The 16,812-nt window shown below is 45.4% G+C and overlaps 1 protein-coding gene across 1 annotated transcript in view; it reads right to left on the bottom strand.

Annotated features, from left to right (window-relative positions):
• zbtb16a (zinc finger and BTB domain containing 16a) overlaps window positions 1–16,812 on the bottom strand; it is a 95,239-nt gene that overhangs the window by 31,218 nt on the left and 47,209 nt on the right. The window contains exon 4 of the mRNA XM_028983496.1: window positions 6,441–6,527. Within this exon, the coding sequence (XP_028839329.1) occupies window positions 6,441–6,527 (87 nt within the window). The remainder of the gene's footprint in view (window positions 1–6,440; window positions 6,528–16,812) is intronic.

Genomic DNA, 16,812 nt, shown 5'->3' with positions numbered 1-16,812 from the left:
TGGGGGTGAAAAACAGAGAGCGAGAGAGAGAGACATGGTAGTCTGGTCGGCAATTGATTTAATTTGGTCACTGATACAGAGTCTGAGTACTTGTGCGCCTCTTATTTTTGGGACAGAGAGTGAGAAAAAAAAAAAAAAAAAACACATCCTGAGAGAGATAGAGGGAGGTTAAGATAAGAATGGGGAAACTTAAGACTACACTGTGTACACAGCTTCCGAAGTGTCCAGATGTTCACTTTTCTCCTTTTCTTCCCCTTCTCAGTTGGGGAGATCAGGAGGTCAAGTGTAAAGCCAAATGAAAATGATTCAGTTCTTCCCTATTTCCCTCGGTTCCATGGCCGTTTTTGGACTGCTCACGTGACACTCTGGTCAAACATGTGAAAAAACTGGCCTCAGCCACCTGCTCTCCTCTCCATCTAGTCAGGAAAGAGGGATGTTCAGAACGACCTTCAGTGGCTGCTTTCAGCAGAGAGGAAAAGAAAAGAAAAGTAAACTGATGACAGAAACAGCAGTTGACACTGTAGGAATGTTAAACAGAATGTGGTTTTGTACATTTATTGAGTGTGTGTGTGTGTGTGTGTGTGTATATATATATATATATTGCTGGGAAAACACTACTTTTTTGTTACTTTTATTGCCACATGTGTCAATTGATTCATGGAAAAATTGACAGATTTGTAGTTTATCGCCATAGCTCTGTAAACACTAGTGCCTGTTAATAGAAACTGAATGAAAATAGAAACTGAATGAAAACATACTGGCTGCGCCCACTGATCACCTCAACTGGCCAATCAGAGTGACAGAAGGCAGCAGTACAATGGGAGAGGTTGGACGGTCATAAAAATGATGTACAGCACATTAACAGACCTGGCACACAGACAGTTGTCCCACAGGGTCCTCAGCGGCCAGAAGAACCAGGAAGATATGGAGTGAAATACGGAGTTTTGCATCCGAGATTATGACCATTTCATTTAATTTCGTTCATAATAATTTCATTTTTGAGACAAAGGAGAATGCAGTACAGACTAAAGAAGTGATTCCTTTGTTCTGAATGCCCATTTGTTTCCCATCATAACGGTCCTGAATTACAGTACTGTGCAAAAGTCATGAGCCATCCCCATTTCCTACTATTATATAATGCATAAAGTATTAAAGATCAGTTATAGATCTTCCCCGACCTCTGCCACACATTCTAAAAAATCAAGACAGAAAAAAAAAAAACCTCACTCGATACGAACTTTTGCCTCTGATCTTCAGTCCACTTCTTGTGTAATTTGTCAAACGTCAGACTTTTCAGGCCATTTCCCCTCCTTAAGAATGGGCCTTTTGAAATGAAAACATTAAGAAATTCGGGGTGGCTCTGGACTATTGCACAGTACCGTACCTTGCTGGAGTGACATTCTGACAGGAAATAAAAGGTCCAATGAATTACACGCAGCAGCCCTAATGGCCCCCGACAACTTAACAACGTCACAATTAACTAAATGCTTAACAGACGCTCTTATTCAGCTAGTGGGATTGAGATAATTGACACTTTTGACATGGCCCTTGTTGAGCCAGGTCTCGTCCCGTGGTGGGCTGGGGGGCACGATTACAGATATTTTCAGACTCTGGTGAAAGGAAACAGGAGCCGTAGCCCAGGGGCTCTTTTCTCCCCGGCGCAACAGGGTTGAGTCGTCCCTCTCTTTCTCTCGCTCTGTCGAAACTATTCCTGGCCTGAGAAGGAGAGTGTTTACTCGCAGGCCCTGGCCGGCTGGAGTCACTCCGTGTTCCCAGCGTGCAAATCCACTGTTCCTGCTCCAAAATGGTTTGCATATTTTCCTTGCAACACAAGGCTTAAAAAGGAGGAGAGCAGAGCGAGCGAGTGGGGAGGGGAAATATCGTTATTACTGTTATTCAGGAGTGCCGTATGTTAACTTGTTTTATCTGGGAACAAATACTAAATAAAAAAAAATCTAAATGCCCCCTACTACTACTGACATTTCAAAGCTGCCCAGTTGAACAGTATATTAGTTCTACTTGTTTGTAAACAGTGCTGTTATAGTACTGTTATAAGTGTTATATACTTTTCATAAGGCATAGCACTGCACACATTACTGTTTGTACTGTATAGTACTGTAATATATTCTCCTCAATGATATTCGGACTGGGATTTTTCTGTCTTACTAGGGGGAGGCGGACAAATGTTTGAATACGACTGAAAATCAACGGTCCAATTTCAGTCACTGGGGTGTTGGTGGTGGGGAACAGATTAGGATCAAACAGTATGCACACTTATAATTCACTTTGTAAGTGGAAGAAAGAATTATTTGTTGTATCCAATGGAAAATACCTTTTTAGAATGTACTGTTACACTGAAATAGTACCTATAATTACCTTTAATTAATTACCTGCCCTACCCTTCACATTCACACAGAAAAAAACATCATATGTTTTGGATATTTAGGCTTGACAGTCTGAGACAGAGTGTGAGACAGCTCTCACACTCCAAAAAAGCCAAAGACACAAGATCCAAACGAGTGTGATCCTCCAAATCCTACAGCAGCTTTATAACAAGACCAGCGTTTTTATCTCGATGCCGAAGTGAATTTGGCTCTGGCTTGATTTCACGGCCCCCAGATGAAAGATCTTGGACAGTAAAAGAGTTTTTAAATTCGGCCTGGCCCTTAAAGTAGGTCAGCTCCGAGACGCTGCAGTGCCGAGGCTCTGCGTCAACAGCAGCACATGATGTTGTTTTCCTCTCGCTCAGTCCTGGCACCCAACACCACCAATCACCTCCACGCCTCCCCTTAAAACTCCTTCGCCGTCTCCCGCCTCTGTCCGCCCGCACGGCAGCAACCTCTAAAGAGCAGCTGGCTTCCCCATCAGCTCAGCTGATCCGCCTCATCATCATGTCACGCGCTGTTTATCGGCCGATGACCGCGTCAATGTACCTTCAAGCCTCTGAACGGCTCAAAATTTTACACATGGCGCAGCGCACCCCCCGAAAAAAAAAGAGAATTGAACAAATAATAAACGGGTGTCGCTTGAAGGCCAAGGCGACACACCAGCTGATCTCTATGACATCAGCGTTGGCATACGGAGACCACAATGGTGTCCATTGACAAGGCCACGTTACCCAGAAATGGGTATGACTTCAGGAACGGAATTCTGGCATCGGAGAGACGGGGCAGCTGCCGAGCGATTGTTGAGAACGAACGGGGCCGTCAAAGGCAGCGTCTGTTCCTCGCCAGTGGTTTCCCACCTTGTACGCCAGTGCCACGACCACGGTAACTACTACGGGGGAAAACGTTACTTTCCGGAACGGTTATTTTGGGTGAGAGGGCCTGGTAGGAGGGAGCCTCTTGTGAAACACCATGAAATCAAACACCGATATAAGGCCCGCGACTCACGTAATCCTCCACTCCAGTCACAAGTTACAGGAAATGACCGCTGCCTCATGAACTTTGGTACCCTGCTGCCAGGCAGCGTGGCCAAAGTGTTACGGAGACCTGGATGTTTACAAGGACACAAACTTTGACCAGCGTAAACACCATCGACACTGCCAGCCATTAACTATTAATACTCAGGCACGTCAAAAGGTCCTGGGGGGATGGCATCAAAATGCTGCTGCTGTTTTGGCATCTGAAAGGGGGTCTCTGTTGGGTAAGAGCTGCCCTCTTACACCAGGCCAGCTTAAACAGCCTATCTCATGTCAGCATTTCAGTTTGTCTCTTTTCATGACTTTCCAGTAAGATCTGGTTAGTGACACCTGGTCCTGGATCAGCGTAAATGGGCCCCTTGTTCCCAATAACTTCCTTACAACAGGGTATGGGACATCTTGTCTGATTATTCTGTCCAGCTCACCTTCTGATCAGAAAAACGATTGAAAGTCCATCTGGACACCCTGCATTTCTTCAAGAATGTTCCTGTACTGTAAATATATTTTAATAAAACATTCCTTATGAACTTTTTACAGAAATATTGTAATAATAATAATAATAATAATAATAATGCACAGTAATGTATTGATTGTAGAGATGGTACAGAAGCTGACTGCAGACATGGCCAGCCAGCCAGCAACCCACTTTCAGTAAAGCGGCGCGCAGAACAGGGAGGCATATGGGTGAGCATATTGAAAGGAAAGGGGGAAAGAGAGCGACGGAGAGGGGGGGAGAGAGCAGCATATCAAACTAGCCATGCGCATTTAAAATATAAGCCTGGTAGGCACAGGGGAGGCTGGGCCGACTGCTGTTCAAATCCCTGGCAGGAGGACAAGTCTCGTTGCCCGTGTTTTTCTTTTTTTTTTTGTCCTGTACTCCAGACTCGACTGCTATATTTAGCCAGGCTTTCCGCTGGTCTGCCTCTGTGAGCGTTAGCCTCGTTTAACCCCTCCTTGCAACCGGCTCCTGTATTGGTCAAGACCCTCTGGAGGCCCACCCAATATGTGTGCGAGTGCCGAATCACAGAAATTGGGACGCTACGAATATGCCTGAAGGGAAAAGTGAATAAATGAATAAGAAGGTGCCCCTTTTTTTGGCCATACACGTGCCGCGAGTGGGCTGAGTGTGGGTGCGGATGGAGAAACGAGTGATGACGCCTGCCGCTCTCAGTTTTAGTTTTCTGCTTGCTTCTGTTTAGCTTATTTTTGACTATGACTTATTAGCATTTAATAGAACTTTTAATTTTTTTGTGTGATTTTTTTCCTTGTCATGTTGCTTCTTCCATAAATGTAGTGACTTAGCGGTCATGTGCACGGCCTCTTAAATAGGCTAAACATTTTTCTTAACATTTACATTTACAGCATTTATCAGATGCCCTTACCCAGAGCGACTTACAATCAGTAGTTACAGGGACAGTCCCCCCCTGGAGCAATTTAGGGTTAAGTGTCTTTCTCAGGGACACAATGGTAGTAAGTGGGATTTGGGTCTTCTGGTTCATAGGTGAGAGTGTTACCCACTAGGCTCCTCCCACCCACCTACTACCATAGCTATGCTACAAAGCCAAAGCACAGCTAGCCATGCAAAACATCACAGCAAACAGGCAATATAGCCGATATTTGGATATAGGCTACATATCCAAAACACGGGCATGTTGCACACCAAAAACTGCTACACAACCGCACTACACACAGAACTGAGCCCTGAACACTGCTCTGAACAGTGCAGGCCCTGTGAAAGCAAGAGCCTCAATGTGGCAAATCTGATTAATTCAGCCATGTGCTCGGGCGCCACCAAATTATTTTCACATGAACCAGCCGGAGAGCGGCTGAAAATGTGTCGCACTGTCTGGAAAAGTTTGGATGGTGTGCGGTGCGGGCGCAAGAACAGTGTGCACTCGGAACATTGTCCTCAGGGCACAGCGCTGGCGCGGTGCGCAGAGCGACGAGTCACGGCGTGGCGACAGCCCAGACACATGGAACAACGCAGCTTCGAAATCTGCACGCACACACACACGCACACACACACACACACACACACACACACACACACACACACACACACACACAGTAGTCATACCTATGCCCTCACTAGTGAACTTCAAAAGACACACGCAGACACACACACTTTCTCTGATGCTCAAAAGCATCTGTGGCACACACCCCACAGACACCGGCGCATCTACCCACACAGACACACACTCTGTGAGGTGAACAAAGATATGAGAGCTGGAAATTGAAGATGTCTCCCATAAGACCCACTGCTAAAATAAGTCTGGGGCTCCCACTCACTCATGCACACACACACACACACACACACACACACACACACACACACACCCCTAGTTGTGTGTGAGTGAACGAGTGTGTGTGTGTGTGTGTGTGTATATACACGTCCATTTGTATTCATTACAGTTTCACTAAACCTTTCTCCCATGACAGGATTAGCTTCCAGCTGGGATCCAGTCATAACCCTCAGTGTTTACGTGATCTCCATGACACGTGTGTGTGCGTGTTCTGGCCTCTCCTCTGCTCTTGTCTCCAGTAACACCACAGCTATGTGGGCTTCTGGAAGCTTCCAAGCCCTGCGACTCATGACCATGACTCAGGGCTTTCTGTCTGACCGTCTCTGCCAGGTACAAGCTGCAGCTTCCAGAGCCGAGAGCAGCACGTTGTTTACGCTCCTCACACAAAACTCAATACCGGACCCGTTTCAGAGCTCAAAAATACGAAGAACATGCTGCTAGCAGAGCTAGCTAGTTGAAAAGGGATAAAGGACTAGGGGTGACAAGCAGGCCAGCGATACACCAGCCAGGCCCCAAATCCCCTACTGCCACTGTGGCCCTGAGGAACGCCACCGCATGCTGCTCCAGGGGGGCTGAACCTGTAATTAGCGACTGGAAGCTGAACTGGTTAAGCTAAATGAATAAAATATCGAGTGCAAAGGCCTGTATTAAGCGCGGAGGAAGCCTCCATGGCACCCTGGGTAGAAGGAAGTGGGTGTCTTCTCTCACTCACTGACCTGTGTGGATCTGTCTATGGGCCTCCAAAGCGTCTTCCTTCTGAAACTGCGCTCCACACTGGTCGCACACGATGGCTTTGTCTCCAGCTAGACAGAGAGAGATAGCGATAGATAGAAAGAGAGAGAGAGAGAGCAAGGTCTTCATTATTTACACATTTATATTTAAATTACATTTGAGTTAAATATGGTCAATGGCTACCAAGAAAATGTTCACATTTATCATTTTTTAATTAATGCAATAAAAATCCATCTGCATTTACATAGTGATGAGACTAGCGGGAAACGAAATGACAGGAGCATGCAGGATATTGCATTACTCTGAGGAAGCAGACAATAAATTTCCTTAAAATCCAGAAGACACTCTTGATATGACATTATCATGTGACATGATAATGTCGTGTGAACAAGCATCTTTAATACGCTGTCATGATTTGAGAGAATTACCCATCAAATACGAATTCTTACACTACCAATACATGCTCTGATCCTGGAACTGTGGGATTCAGAAGGAAGTAAGTGAGGAGGTATCTCTCACACACACACAGTCACACTAAGCTCTCCAGTGACATGGAAGCGATCATCAACTGAGTATATGGAGCACCACCACATGACGACCATCTCCAGGCAGTCGGTCCTTGTCCTGGTCCCAGTCTGGATCTTCAGGGCTGGTTAAAAAGATTTCTCTGTGTCTGACTGTTGCCCTTAGTGTGGCAATAAGAGCAGCTTTTCACAGCAACACTGGCTCAAAATAAACAACACTGGGACGTGCTTATATCAAAATCAATGGCCACTGCTGGAGGGTCTAAATGGCCCAGAATGCACCGGTGTGCTGCAGGTGCTATTTGAGAACCTATTTGAGACACACACACATTGCCTTTTCCCCTTTTCCCCATTCAATGCTTTATTAGCTCTCTCTCTCTTTCTCCAGAGGTTACGCCACCTCTGCAATCAAAACAGGAAGTCATGCATCAGAATAATCTCAGAGATCAAGAGACACGCTGCAGCTCGGTTTAGCAACAATTACACGATTACAGAACATACTGTACCCTCAGACAAAGGAAGGAGAAGTTCTGCTCCATTTCAACACTTTCAAAATAAAAAAAAAAAAGATTAAAAAAACATTCCATTACAGAATCCGGAAAAATATGCAAACTTCTATAATATTATGAAATGACAAAAATACATATCTTGTATTTCAATTCATTAACAATTAAAAGGAAGCAGTTTGAGTGTGTGTGTGTGTGTGTGTGTGTGTGTGTGTGTGTGTGTGAGGTCATACACAACATACCATCTGACAGGTTAAACTTCTTAAAAGGGTGAAAAGTGGCGTCTGCATTAAATCACTGTATTAAATGGCGGAGGCACAGCGAGGCTCTAAAGTGACGGATGTAAACGCGATCGCAGCAGGCCAACCTCATTATTCCGCAGCCCTGAGAACGTACAGCCACCCAGCAGGAAGAGCCTGGCCAGCCGGACGGCCACAAAAACCCCTGAAATTAAAGTGATAAATTCTACCACTCGCTTTGATCAATAGGTGCCTTCTTGTTAGATGCACATAAAGAAAAGAGAGAGAGAAAAAAAAAAAAAAAGACACCAAAAAAAAGGGAATTTGGGAGAGCAGCACGGTTTAGGATTTCCTGTGAATACACAAGTGCACGCACACACACACACACACACGCACACACACACACAAATAAAGTGTTTTCTAACTTCCCACTTCAGCCGCCCTGCAAGTTGCCACAGCCGAGCCCAACATGGCATAATGGTCCTTACAAAACAGCAGTGCCGGTCTGCAGGGAGCCACACGCCCTGCGCCCCTCATCTGCCACCACCTCTGACCTGATGTCCTGCCTCTCATTGTCACAAAGGTAACACAGGAATCTGCAGTTTCATAGGACAGACGAGTGCAATGACAAATACGGGGGGGGAGACAAAGACAGAAGAAGAAGAGGAGACAGACTAACATACAGACAAACATATGGTAGACAGAGTGACAGGAAAACAGTAAGTGATAATGACAGACAATCAGACACATAAAAACACTGTCTGTTCCTCCAATGTGATAGACAGTGAGTGAGACAAAGTTATGGAGGATGGGAATAAGTGAGTGACAGACAGACACAAGGAAAGGCAGGCAGGACAGACATACAGAATGGCAGAGAGACAGACCGAGGAAAAAGAGACGGAGATATGGAGGAAAAGAGCAAGTAAGAGAGACAGACAGGTTGACAGAATGACGGACACACAAGCTGAATGGCCGACTGGCAGAGAGACAGACAGGTGGGCGGAACGTCAGACAGACGGCAGGCCCGTGTGTGTTTACGGCCTGGCCAGTGCCATCCAGACTCCTCACCGCCACCCTCCCGCTGAGCGATAGCACCGCACTCATCATCAGGCCTCATCAGCCGCCCGGGTGCTCATCCTCAGCGAGCGGGCGAACGGGGAGAGACAACACAAGCAGACAGACGCAGGACAAACAAAAAAAAACCACAGCCTCGCTGCTCACTCAGCCTACACAAATGTGTTATATAAGACAGTACACTCAGTACCAAAAAAACAGCAAAAATCCATAAAAAAAACACACACGGTGCCGTCAGAACAATGAGTGCAGACACCATGCACTCCCCCTTTTTCCGTTAGCAGAAACGAGCCGAGCTGAACGGTTTTATTTACACTAACCTCTTATCAGAAAGAACAGTACGGAGACTGCCAATCGCAGAGGACAGCCAGGAACTGTGTGTTCCTGCTCTCAAGTAGATGTGCACCTCAGCCAGAGCAGTTTTTTTTTTTTTTTTCATCAACCAAGACAAAAATCCTGGGAGGCTGCCAGATTCCCCTCATAAACGCTCGCACAAGCACACACACACGCACACACACACCCAGATAAACACAAACATCCGAACACTAACACAGCACAGAGGCGCAACACACAAATGCATGCTGAAATGACACACGGGGGAACATGCGAAAACGGACGTGAAGTGAAAAACAGGCATGAGGGAGAGCGGAAAGTGCCAGAAACTGAACACATTTACAAATACAGTATGAACAGATTAAATGTGTCACCGCTGTCAGAAAGCGAAGCCCAGATGAGCAACTTAATTAAGTGAGCTGCAATAGGTTTTTTAAATGAGAAACCTGACATATTTACAGAATTTTTTTTTTTTTTTTTTTCTTCGCTCTGGTAAATCAGACACACAGGGTCTAGGGACAAAAACTGATTCTGCTACTCAATGTCAGAATCCGAATCTGAACAAATTCCCTTCTAACATACAAGCAATTTGCTTCAGTGTGTTTGTACTGAACAGGTAAGATAAAAAAAATGCACATTTAAATATGTAGACAATATAAGCCCTGTGGGTTGCCTGCTTTGCTCCCAAGATCCTAGTGTGGATTATGGAAAGTGAAAGTGAGTGGGTAACAATAGCAGTATAAATAAACCAAATAAAGAGAATATGCACATTTTTTTTTATAAAGAGATTATGCAAATAAGAACACAGAAATTGCATAGGTCACAGGATGAGAAAGAAGACTCATGCCAGGAATGTTCCAGAATTAGAGGAGGTGTGGAATGGCATGACTGTACAGACATGTCAATTTAAACCATACTGACAGAGGAGCATCTTGTCCAGTAGATCACGTGCGCGACTGGATTACAAGTAATGTTGAAAAAGCATATGTCAAGATGGCAAAATATTTTAACATGCACCTAACTAATAATAATAAATCTGTATGTCAGGTCCAACAATACCTGCAGTTCTGGAGATGCTCGCAACCAGTCATCACATTTGGACCCTTATCAAAGTTGTTCAACCATTTTTCCTGTCCCCTACACCGCATCTTCAAGGAATGACTTTAATTCTGGATCTCTCTCTCTACAATGCTTTCATTTCATCAGTGCAGGTCTCTGGAGACCTGGGGCAATTCAGTCCACTGATGTGACCCATGCCACTCAGGGACAAGGCACAGGCGGCCTGTCTGTCTCTCTTTCTCGGACATCTGTCTCTGGGCGTTGCTGCCGCACCAACGCAGACGTGACCCTGAGGGTGCACAGAACCCTGACCCCTCTTACCCCCTTCTCCACCCCAAAGGTGAAAGGTTCCATGTGTTTCCCACTTCCTTGGGGAACCCTCTCTTCTTTCTCTCCCACCCCCCCTCTCTCACGCTTTCTAAATTATGGCACACCGCAGCAGCTCTTTCCTGGTCCAGCGCCGGACAAAAGCCTTTCAGAAGCAGAGGAAACAGGAGCACGCCGGGAGGAACCAGCAGGGCCGGCCTGGTGTGAACAGACAGGAAATGAGAAGGCGAGAGGAGCGCCTGACTCCGGCCTCCGTCTCTCACGGACACACAGGCCGTCCAGTATTCCAGAGCAGCTCTGTCCATGCGGCCTACGGGGCGCGCTTTGTTCACACGGCAAAAAAAAAAATAAAAAATTTGTCGAGGTTACACATTACCAGCTACTTATCTCAACCGCAAGTAAATGATGTAACTAATTATATAGTAACGGATTACTCATTACTCTGTAGAAGTTATTCTTTATTCCAGCAAACCACATTCATTTTGCTAAATGATTAGGTTTATTACAGGCCAAACTTTACAAGATTTTCTATATCGCAGGCTGAGGAAAAGATAAGACTAATCCTCAGCACTTGAACTGGCAGCTATAGCTCATAAAGAAAAGTTTGTCTCTGATTTAAGCACTTGACTCCGCCCACCCCTCCAGTGCTAGTGGGGGCTTTTTCACTCACAGACGGTGCATGCATGGAAGTTTTCTGCCAATGCTGGGACACAGTGGACACCATCCAGTGGTAGCTTACATTAAATATGTAGTGGCATGCTGGTAGTTTGCTGGTTGTGATCCAAGCAGTTTTTGCTTTGTTTTGTATACAGGGGTCCCGAACTCAAAACTGTGCGTCACAATTCTTCTTATTTTACTATTTCTTTTTCATGGAGCCCCTTTTGACCAGCCTCACCCGCCTTCTTTTCCTTTCTTCCTGACTACTGTGAAGGCATGCCCTGGCAATCCATTCATCAGGCAGGCACACTTGACCTTTGTGTAGTGCATGTGCAGAAAGGCGAGTGCTGATCAGTGCTCACATAGCGACAGGGTCACCATGGAAAACACACTCCCTTCTGCAAAAGAAGTCCAGCATAAATCTAACACGTGTAAAGGGTGGGTGTATTAACATGGGCCTTGCTAGTCCCACTGCGTTTAAACGGGTTTAAATCAAATGAAGTTGGTAGAATTTTGCCCAAATAACGCTGCTGCAATTACTACACCGAAAAGGAACAGGTTCCGCGTACATGAGTCCACATGAGCAAGCAGAAATGTTTGCAGATCCAGTATTGAAAAGTTGGTTGTGGGTCATGGTAGTAGCTTAGTGGGTAACACACTCGCCCAGGTTAAAATCCCACTTACTACCATGGTGTCCCTGAGCAAGACATTAACTTTTTATTTTTGGTATGACCAGTTTTTACAACAAAATATATCTTACAAAGAATTCCACATGCACTTGGTTAATTTGTGAATAAGATAATTAAAATCCCATTTTCTCCCCCAGTATGAAGTAATCTGTAACCTGCAAAACTGGTTACCGGCCTGGTGATTTCAGGAGCTTCAGATAGATGAACTATTGCTGAAAGTAACAGCATGTTCACATGGTAACTAACCTATTACCGAATTCCGTCGTTACTCCTGTTACACAATGTATCACCAAGCGTCATGCTGTCTTTTGCACATTTTATGATGACCACAAGCTCAGTCTGCATGGAGAAATGGATGCTGAATTTATTTATGCGGGTCTGACGCGTGTTTGGTGGGGGTGCGTTGGGCTGAAGAGCGAGCAGGTGAAATGCCACGCATCAATACGTATGAGACCCGAGCGCGTGCCGGGAGTCATAATTCTGCTCGGCGCAGACTGACATTTCACACCAGGATCAGCATTCAAAACATCTTCTAACGGGAGTGCTGATCTGGAGTCAGCGGTCCACTGAGGGTACGCTAACATTGCCCGCCGACTGAAAGGCTGCTTCCCTTCATCAGCTGCGGTGTGGAAGTCTGCTTCTGGAGGTCTGTAGAACCTGAGAGGTTGACCATGTGGTGAACCCACTCCCCAAACAGCCAGGAGAAACCTTAGCAAAGCGCTGGCTGCAGCAGCGGCGGTGTCTTTATAGTGCTGTAAATGCCTTTATGGCTAAGGAGAGGACATGGAGGGGAGGGCCGTCTCCTCGTATCGCCTCTTTACTTTTTTTTTTTTTTTTTTTTTTTTAATGGTTTGCCAGAGGAGGTCAATTCTAGGTGCTGACACAAAACTACAGGGGCTGCCAGGAGTCCAGATATTGGATTGTAACACATATGCAGTGTTGTTTAAATTGCATAAGCAACACTGCTCTAATGGAGTCCTGTAATTAACAGGAAATGAACTAAATGTTTTACATATTGCGCTATCCAAATGCTATTAACAAAAATGCTTAACATAAAGAATAATATGATGTGAAATTGTAGGTATGAGTTTAAAATGACCACCCCTCATCCTTATCACAGCATATTCAGAGATTCACTGCATCCAACTCATTAAAGACAAACCCAATATATCTTGTGCAAAAACCAATAGTTGTAGCGACTGCACAATGTGCAACTAGACGAAATATTGAAAACCAGTCAGTTTTTGTACGTCTAATGATTCCTTCTAAAAAGTTGCATATCGTCGACTAATAAAAACTAAAAAAAACGAAGGGCTTTTGTGTAGAGCCCAAGAGCGCGATGTGAAAACTGCCTTCTCCTGCACGCCACATGTGTTTCCAACGTTAACACAAACCAGCCCTGCCAACAAATTTCTAGCCCAATCAGATAGCACACGCTAGGGCTAACTACCCCAGACGCCTGCATGCTCTCTCCACAGGTCAATAACCTGTAAAGATTTAGCGTTTAGGGCCCATTATTCCGTCCCTTTAAGTCACACGTTGTCAGAGCCACCGCTGGCTTTATTAAAGGGCCCTGCTGGAGCGCCGGGCGGGGGAGGGGCGCTGGAATTGGGCGAGGGGGCATCAGCCCATTGACCTGTGGGACAGTAACTGGGACATTATTACACCACTTTTTTTTTAAACCCTGGTGCAGGTGCAGGGTGACAGAAGCAGATGGAGGCGGGGATGGGGGAGTAGGGGAGGGTAAGGAATTTGATTTTTGAATAAATCAGCTGCAACAGGCACAGTGTTTTGCCGACATTAAAAGTCAGACGGCGCGGCAGGAACTCTTTCCCTCCCTGATATTTTTTCCCCAACTCTCCAGGCAGAGGAGCCGAGAGCCAACAGCAACAGTCGCGGCGGCAGCGGCGAGGATGAGATAATAGGAAACCCAGAAATGAAAACAACAGGAAATGCTGAAAAACGGCGCACTCTAAGTGCACTCAGGTGCTGCGATTTCCATAGCTATTTATCTCTGGGATCCAAATGATTATTCTCCTGCTCACTCCCCTCCACCACCCCCCTGCCAGTACCCCCGTCTGTAAAAGTTTATCACCTGGGACTTCAAAAAACAACAGACAGAGCTATCAATTACCCACGATCCCCGTGACCAAGCGGTTACTAATGTGTTTTCACCCAGAGAAAGCTGGGGACGATGGCCAAGCGCATGAGTCTCCTCCTTCTTCCATTATGTCATTTGTTTTTCTGATCAGCGGATCAGTGCGATTGTGCTCCAAAACCTTCCCTCGATTAAAACAAAAAAAAGAAAGAAAGAAAGAAGCGAGAAGAAAGAGAGGAATAAACTTCCTTTCTTTGGATGAAGGACAGAGTTGCAGCCTCTCCAACTTCCTCACTAAAACCTTTTACAATAGCCTGACACCCGCTGCAGAGGGCTCTTCCTCGTACCGCAGACCCCGCCAATCCCCCCCCCACACAGGCCTGTATTGCACAGCAGATAGCAGACAGACGTCGGACCATAAACACACTCACACACAGACACGCAGTCACCACCTTCTACGACGGCACTGAAAAAGCGGCGTCACAGACTGTGTCAAATCCGTACTCAAATCACGCAGGATGGAAATTTGATTGGATTTGATTAAAGAAGCCCAGGGTGCCGGGTTCTATGGCCTTGTGCTGGGGTCATGCCGGACACACAGCCCTGCCCCACCGCACTCGTCCCAGCCTTTTCCAATAATAATGAAAAACAAGCAAAACAGATTTTAAGGGCATTGTTTCAAATTGGTGCTAAGTGCAGTGATATGCTTGTTCACTAGTGTAAGGTCATTGGAGTCCACAGGATTTCTATTAATAAATAGATATAACAAGAAAAAAAAAAAAACATGATCTTTAATTTTATCTGCTCATATTTAAAGGGTCCTGTTATAAAAATTCCACTTCGTGAGATTATTTAACATTAATACGAGTTCCCCTAGCAGTTCCTGCAGTGACTAGAAATAGCGATGTGTGTATAGAGGTTTGCTTCTCCCTTCAGTGCGCGGCAGCTCGGATGGCTGGATCTGGAATATCTCCCCTTATGTCATCATAATGGGAAAGGTTACCTCCCCTTTCTCATGCTTTGTCCGCCCAGAGAATTTCCTACCGATCCCCTAAAAATGTCATGAGGAAGTAGAGTTGATCATCAGCCACCTCCTATTTTTGAGAAAAGATCATTAAACATCATGTCCTGAGTGACATAAATAATTACACATCAACAAAAAGGGAAGTCAAGATACAGATAACTACAAAGCGGTTCGGCCTCCTTTTATCTATGTGTGTAAATCCTGAGAACGCCTTTGACCATACACTAGTGAACAAGCCCCACAGTTTGAAATTAATGCCCTGAGTGATATTAAAATGAAACGTGCAGACGTGGCAAAATCAATCACTCATTATTTGCATGCAATTATCTAGCAAGAGTCACTAAACAGTCACAGAAACTAAGAAAAGAAAGGACGGGGGGGGACTTCGACTGTAGATTTGGTCTCCAGTGGGCCCACACGATTAGTATTCACATCCACAGTCATGTTGCAACAGTAATAACACAACATCCTTGGCAGCTTTTCATACGCCACCTCCCTGTGGAATGGGTAGCATAAAAGCAGCCCTTGTGTGTCCTGGCTACTTCCAGATGGCTTTGGGACCGCTTTTATCTTTCTCCCCCCACCTCTCTCTCTCTCTCTCTCCCCCCCTCCACCCCAAAAACCCCCGCTTCGCCGTTCTCTGATTTTTATTTATTTATTTATTTGTTTTTACATTAAAGTGCCGCCGGCAGATCTTTGCTTTAACGGTTTCAGTCTCTCTTCATCAGAAATATAGAAGTTTCAAAAGAGCATTTCACGAGGGGAAATCCCCCCCCCCACCACCACCTTTCATAAATGGGATTCACAGCTTTTTAATCTGCGCCTGGAAATTGATCTAAGAAAAGTTTCCCAAAGAAATAGTCCAACTTACATAATGCAATAAAAAGGCACTCCGCCGAGGGTATTTCGTTTTATTGCCATTACATATGAAAACAAATCATGTTTCCTCCAGTTTGCATCTGAATGCTCACTACATTACTGTTCATCTACTGAGAAAAAAAATTAAATAAAAGAGCGAGCGGGCGGCGGGAGGAAAAATGCCAGCAAATATTTGGCTGAACACCAAGATTTCCTGGGTGGCTGGAAGCCCCACCGCCCAGCGCTCCTCTCTTCAGGCTCTGCCTGATCACAGCTTGATCACAGCAGAGGTCTAGTCATAAATGGGGTGGGGTGGGGGGTTCTCTCTTCTCTGGCTGATTAAGGAGCTGGGAATGGAGCTCGTTGCAGACGGGTGATGTGTAAATCTTCTAAAGGCAAGTAACGCTGGCATGAGTGGCCCAATCACGGTCCTCAAAAGCAAAGTCATCCTCATGACTGTGGTCAGCATAGGTCATTAGTTGGGGGCCTGTACCCCACAGTTAAGTCCTGGAAACAGGCATCGAGATCAGTTGGAGTAACAACGGGAACGCTGGAACACTACTGAGCACCAAAACAACGATTTACATTTCAGTGCCAAATTCTCACAGCTGCAGACAGATAAGTTGCTGGTGACAGTCACATCATAGAGGCTGGAAGGAATGTGAATGGCCAGAAAACTGGCAAGACCCAAATTAGATGCATTGACAAAAAGAAACACAAGCTCCATTACTTCATTGCTCTGGATCATTACTTAAATACTAAGTGAGTCCACGTCAGCTATACAGTATACAGTATCATGTTACCTGCTGTAAGGTCCAGTATGACAGCTCAATCACAAGTCTTACATTTTACATACACACACACACTATATATGTGTGTGTGTGTGTGTGTGTGTGTGTGTGTTTTGTTGCTATTGGGGGGTGGGTGTACTGGCTTACAATGTATGGCTTTAGTACAGGTATCAGAAA

Source organism: Denticeps clupeoides, chromosome 6, assembly GCF_900700375.1.
Source record: "Denticeps clupeoides chromosome 6, fDenClu1.1, whole genome shotgun sequence".
Classification (NCBI taxonomy): domain Eukaryota; kingdom Metazoa; phylum Chordata; class Actinopteri; order Clupeiformes; family Denticipitidae; genus Denticeps; species Denticeps clupeoides.
Note: the sequence above shows the minus strand (reverse complement) of the source record. Positions and strands in the feature narration are given on the sequence as shown.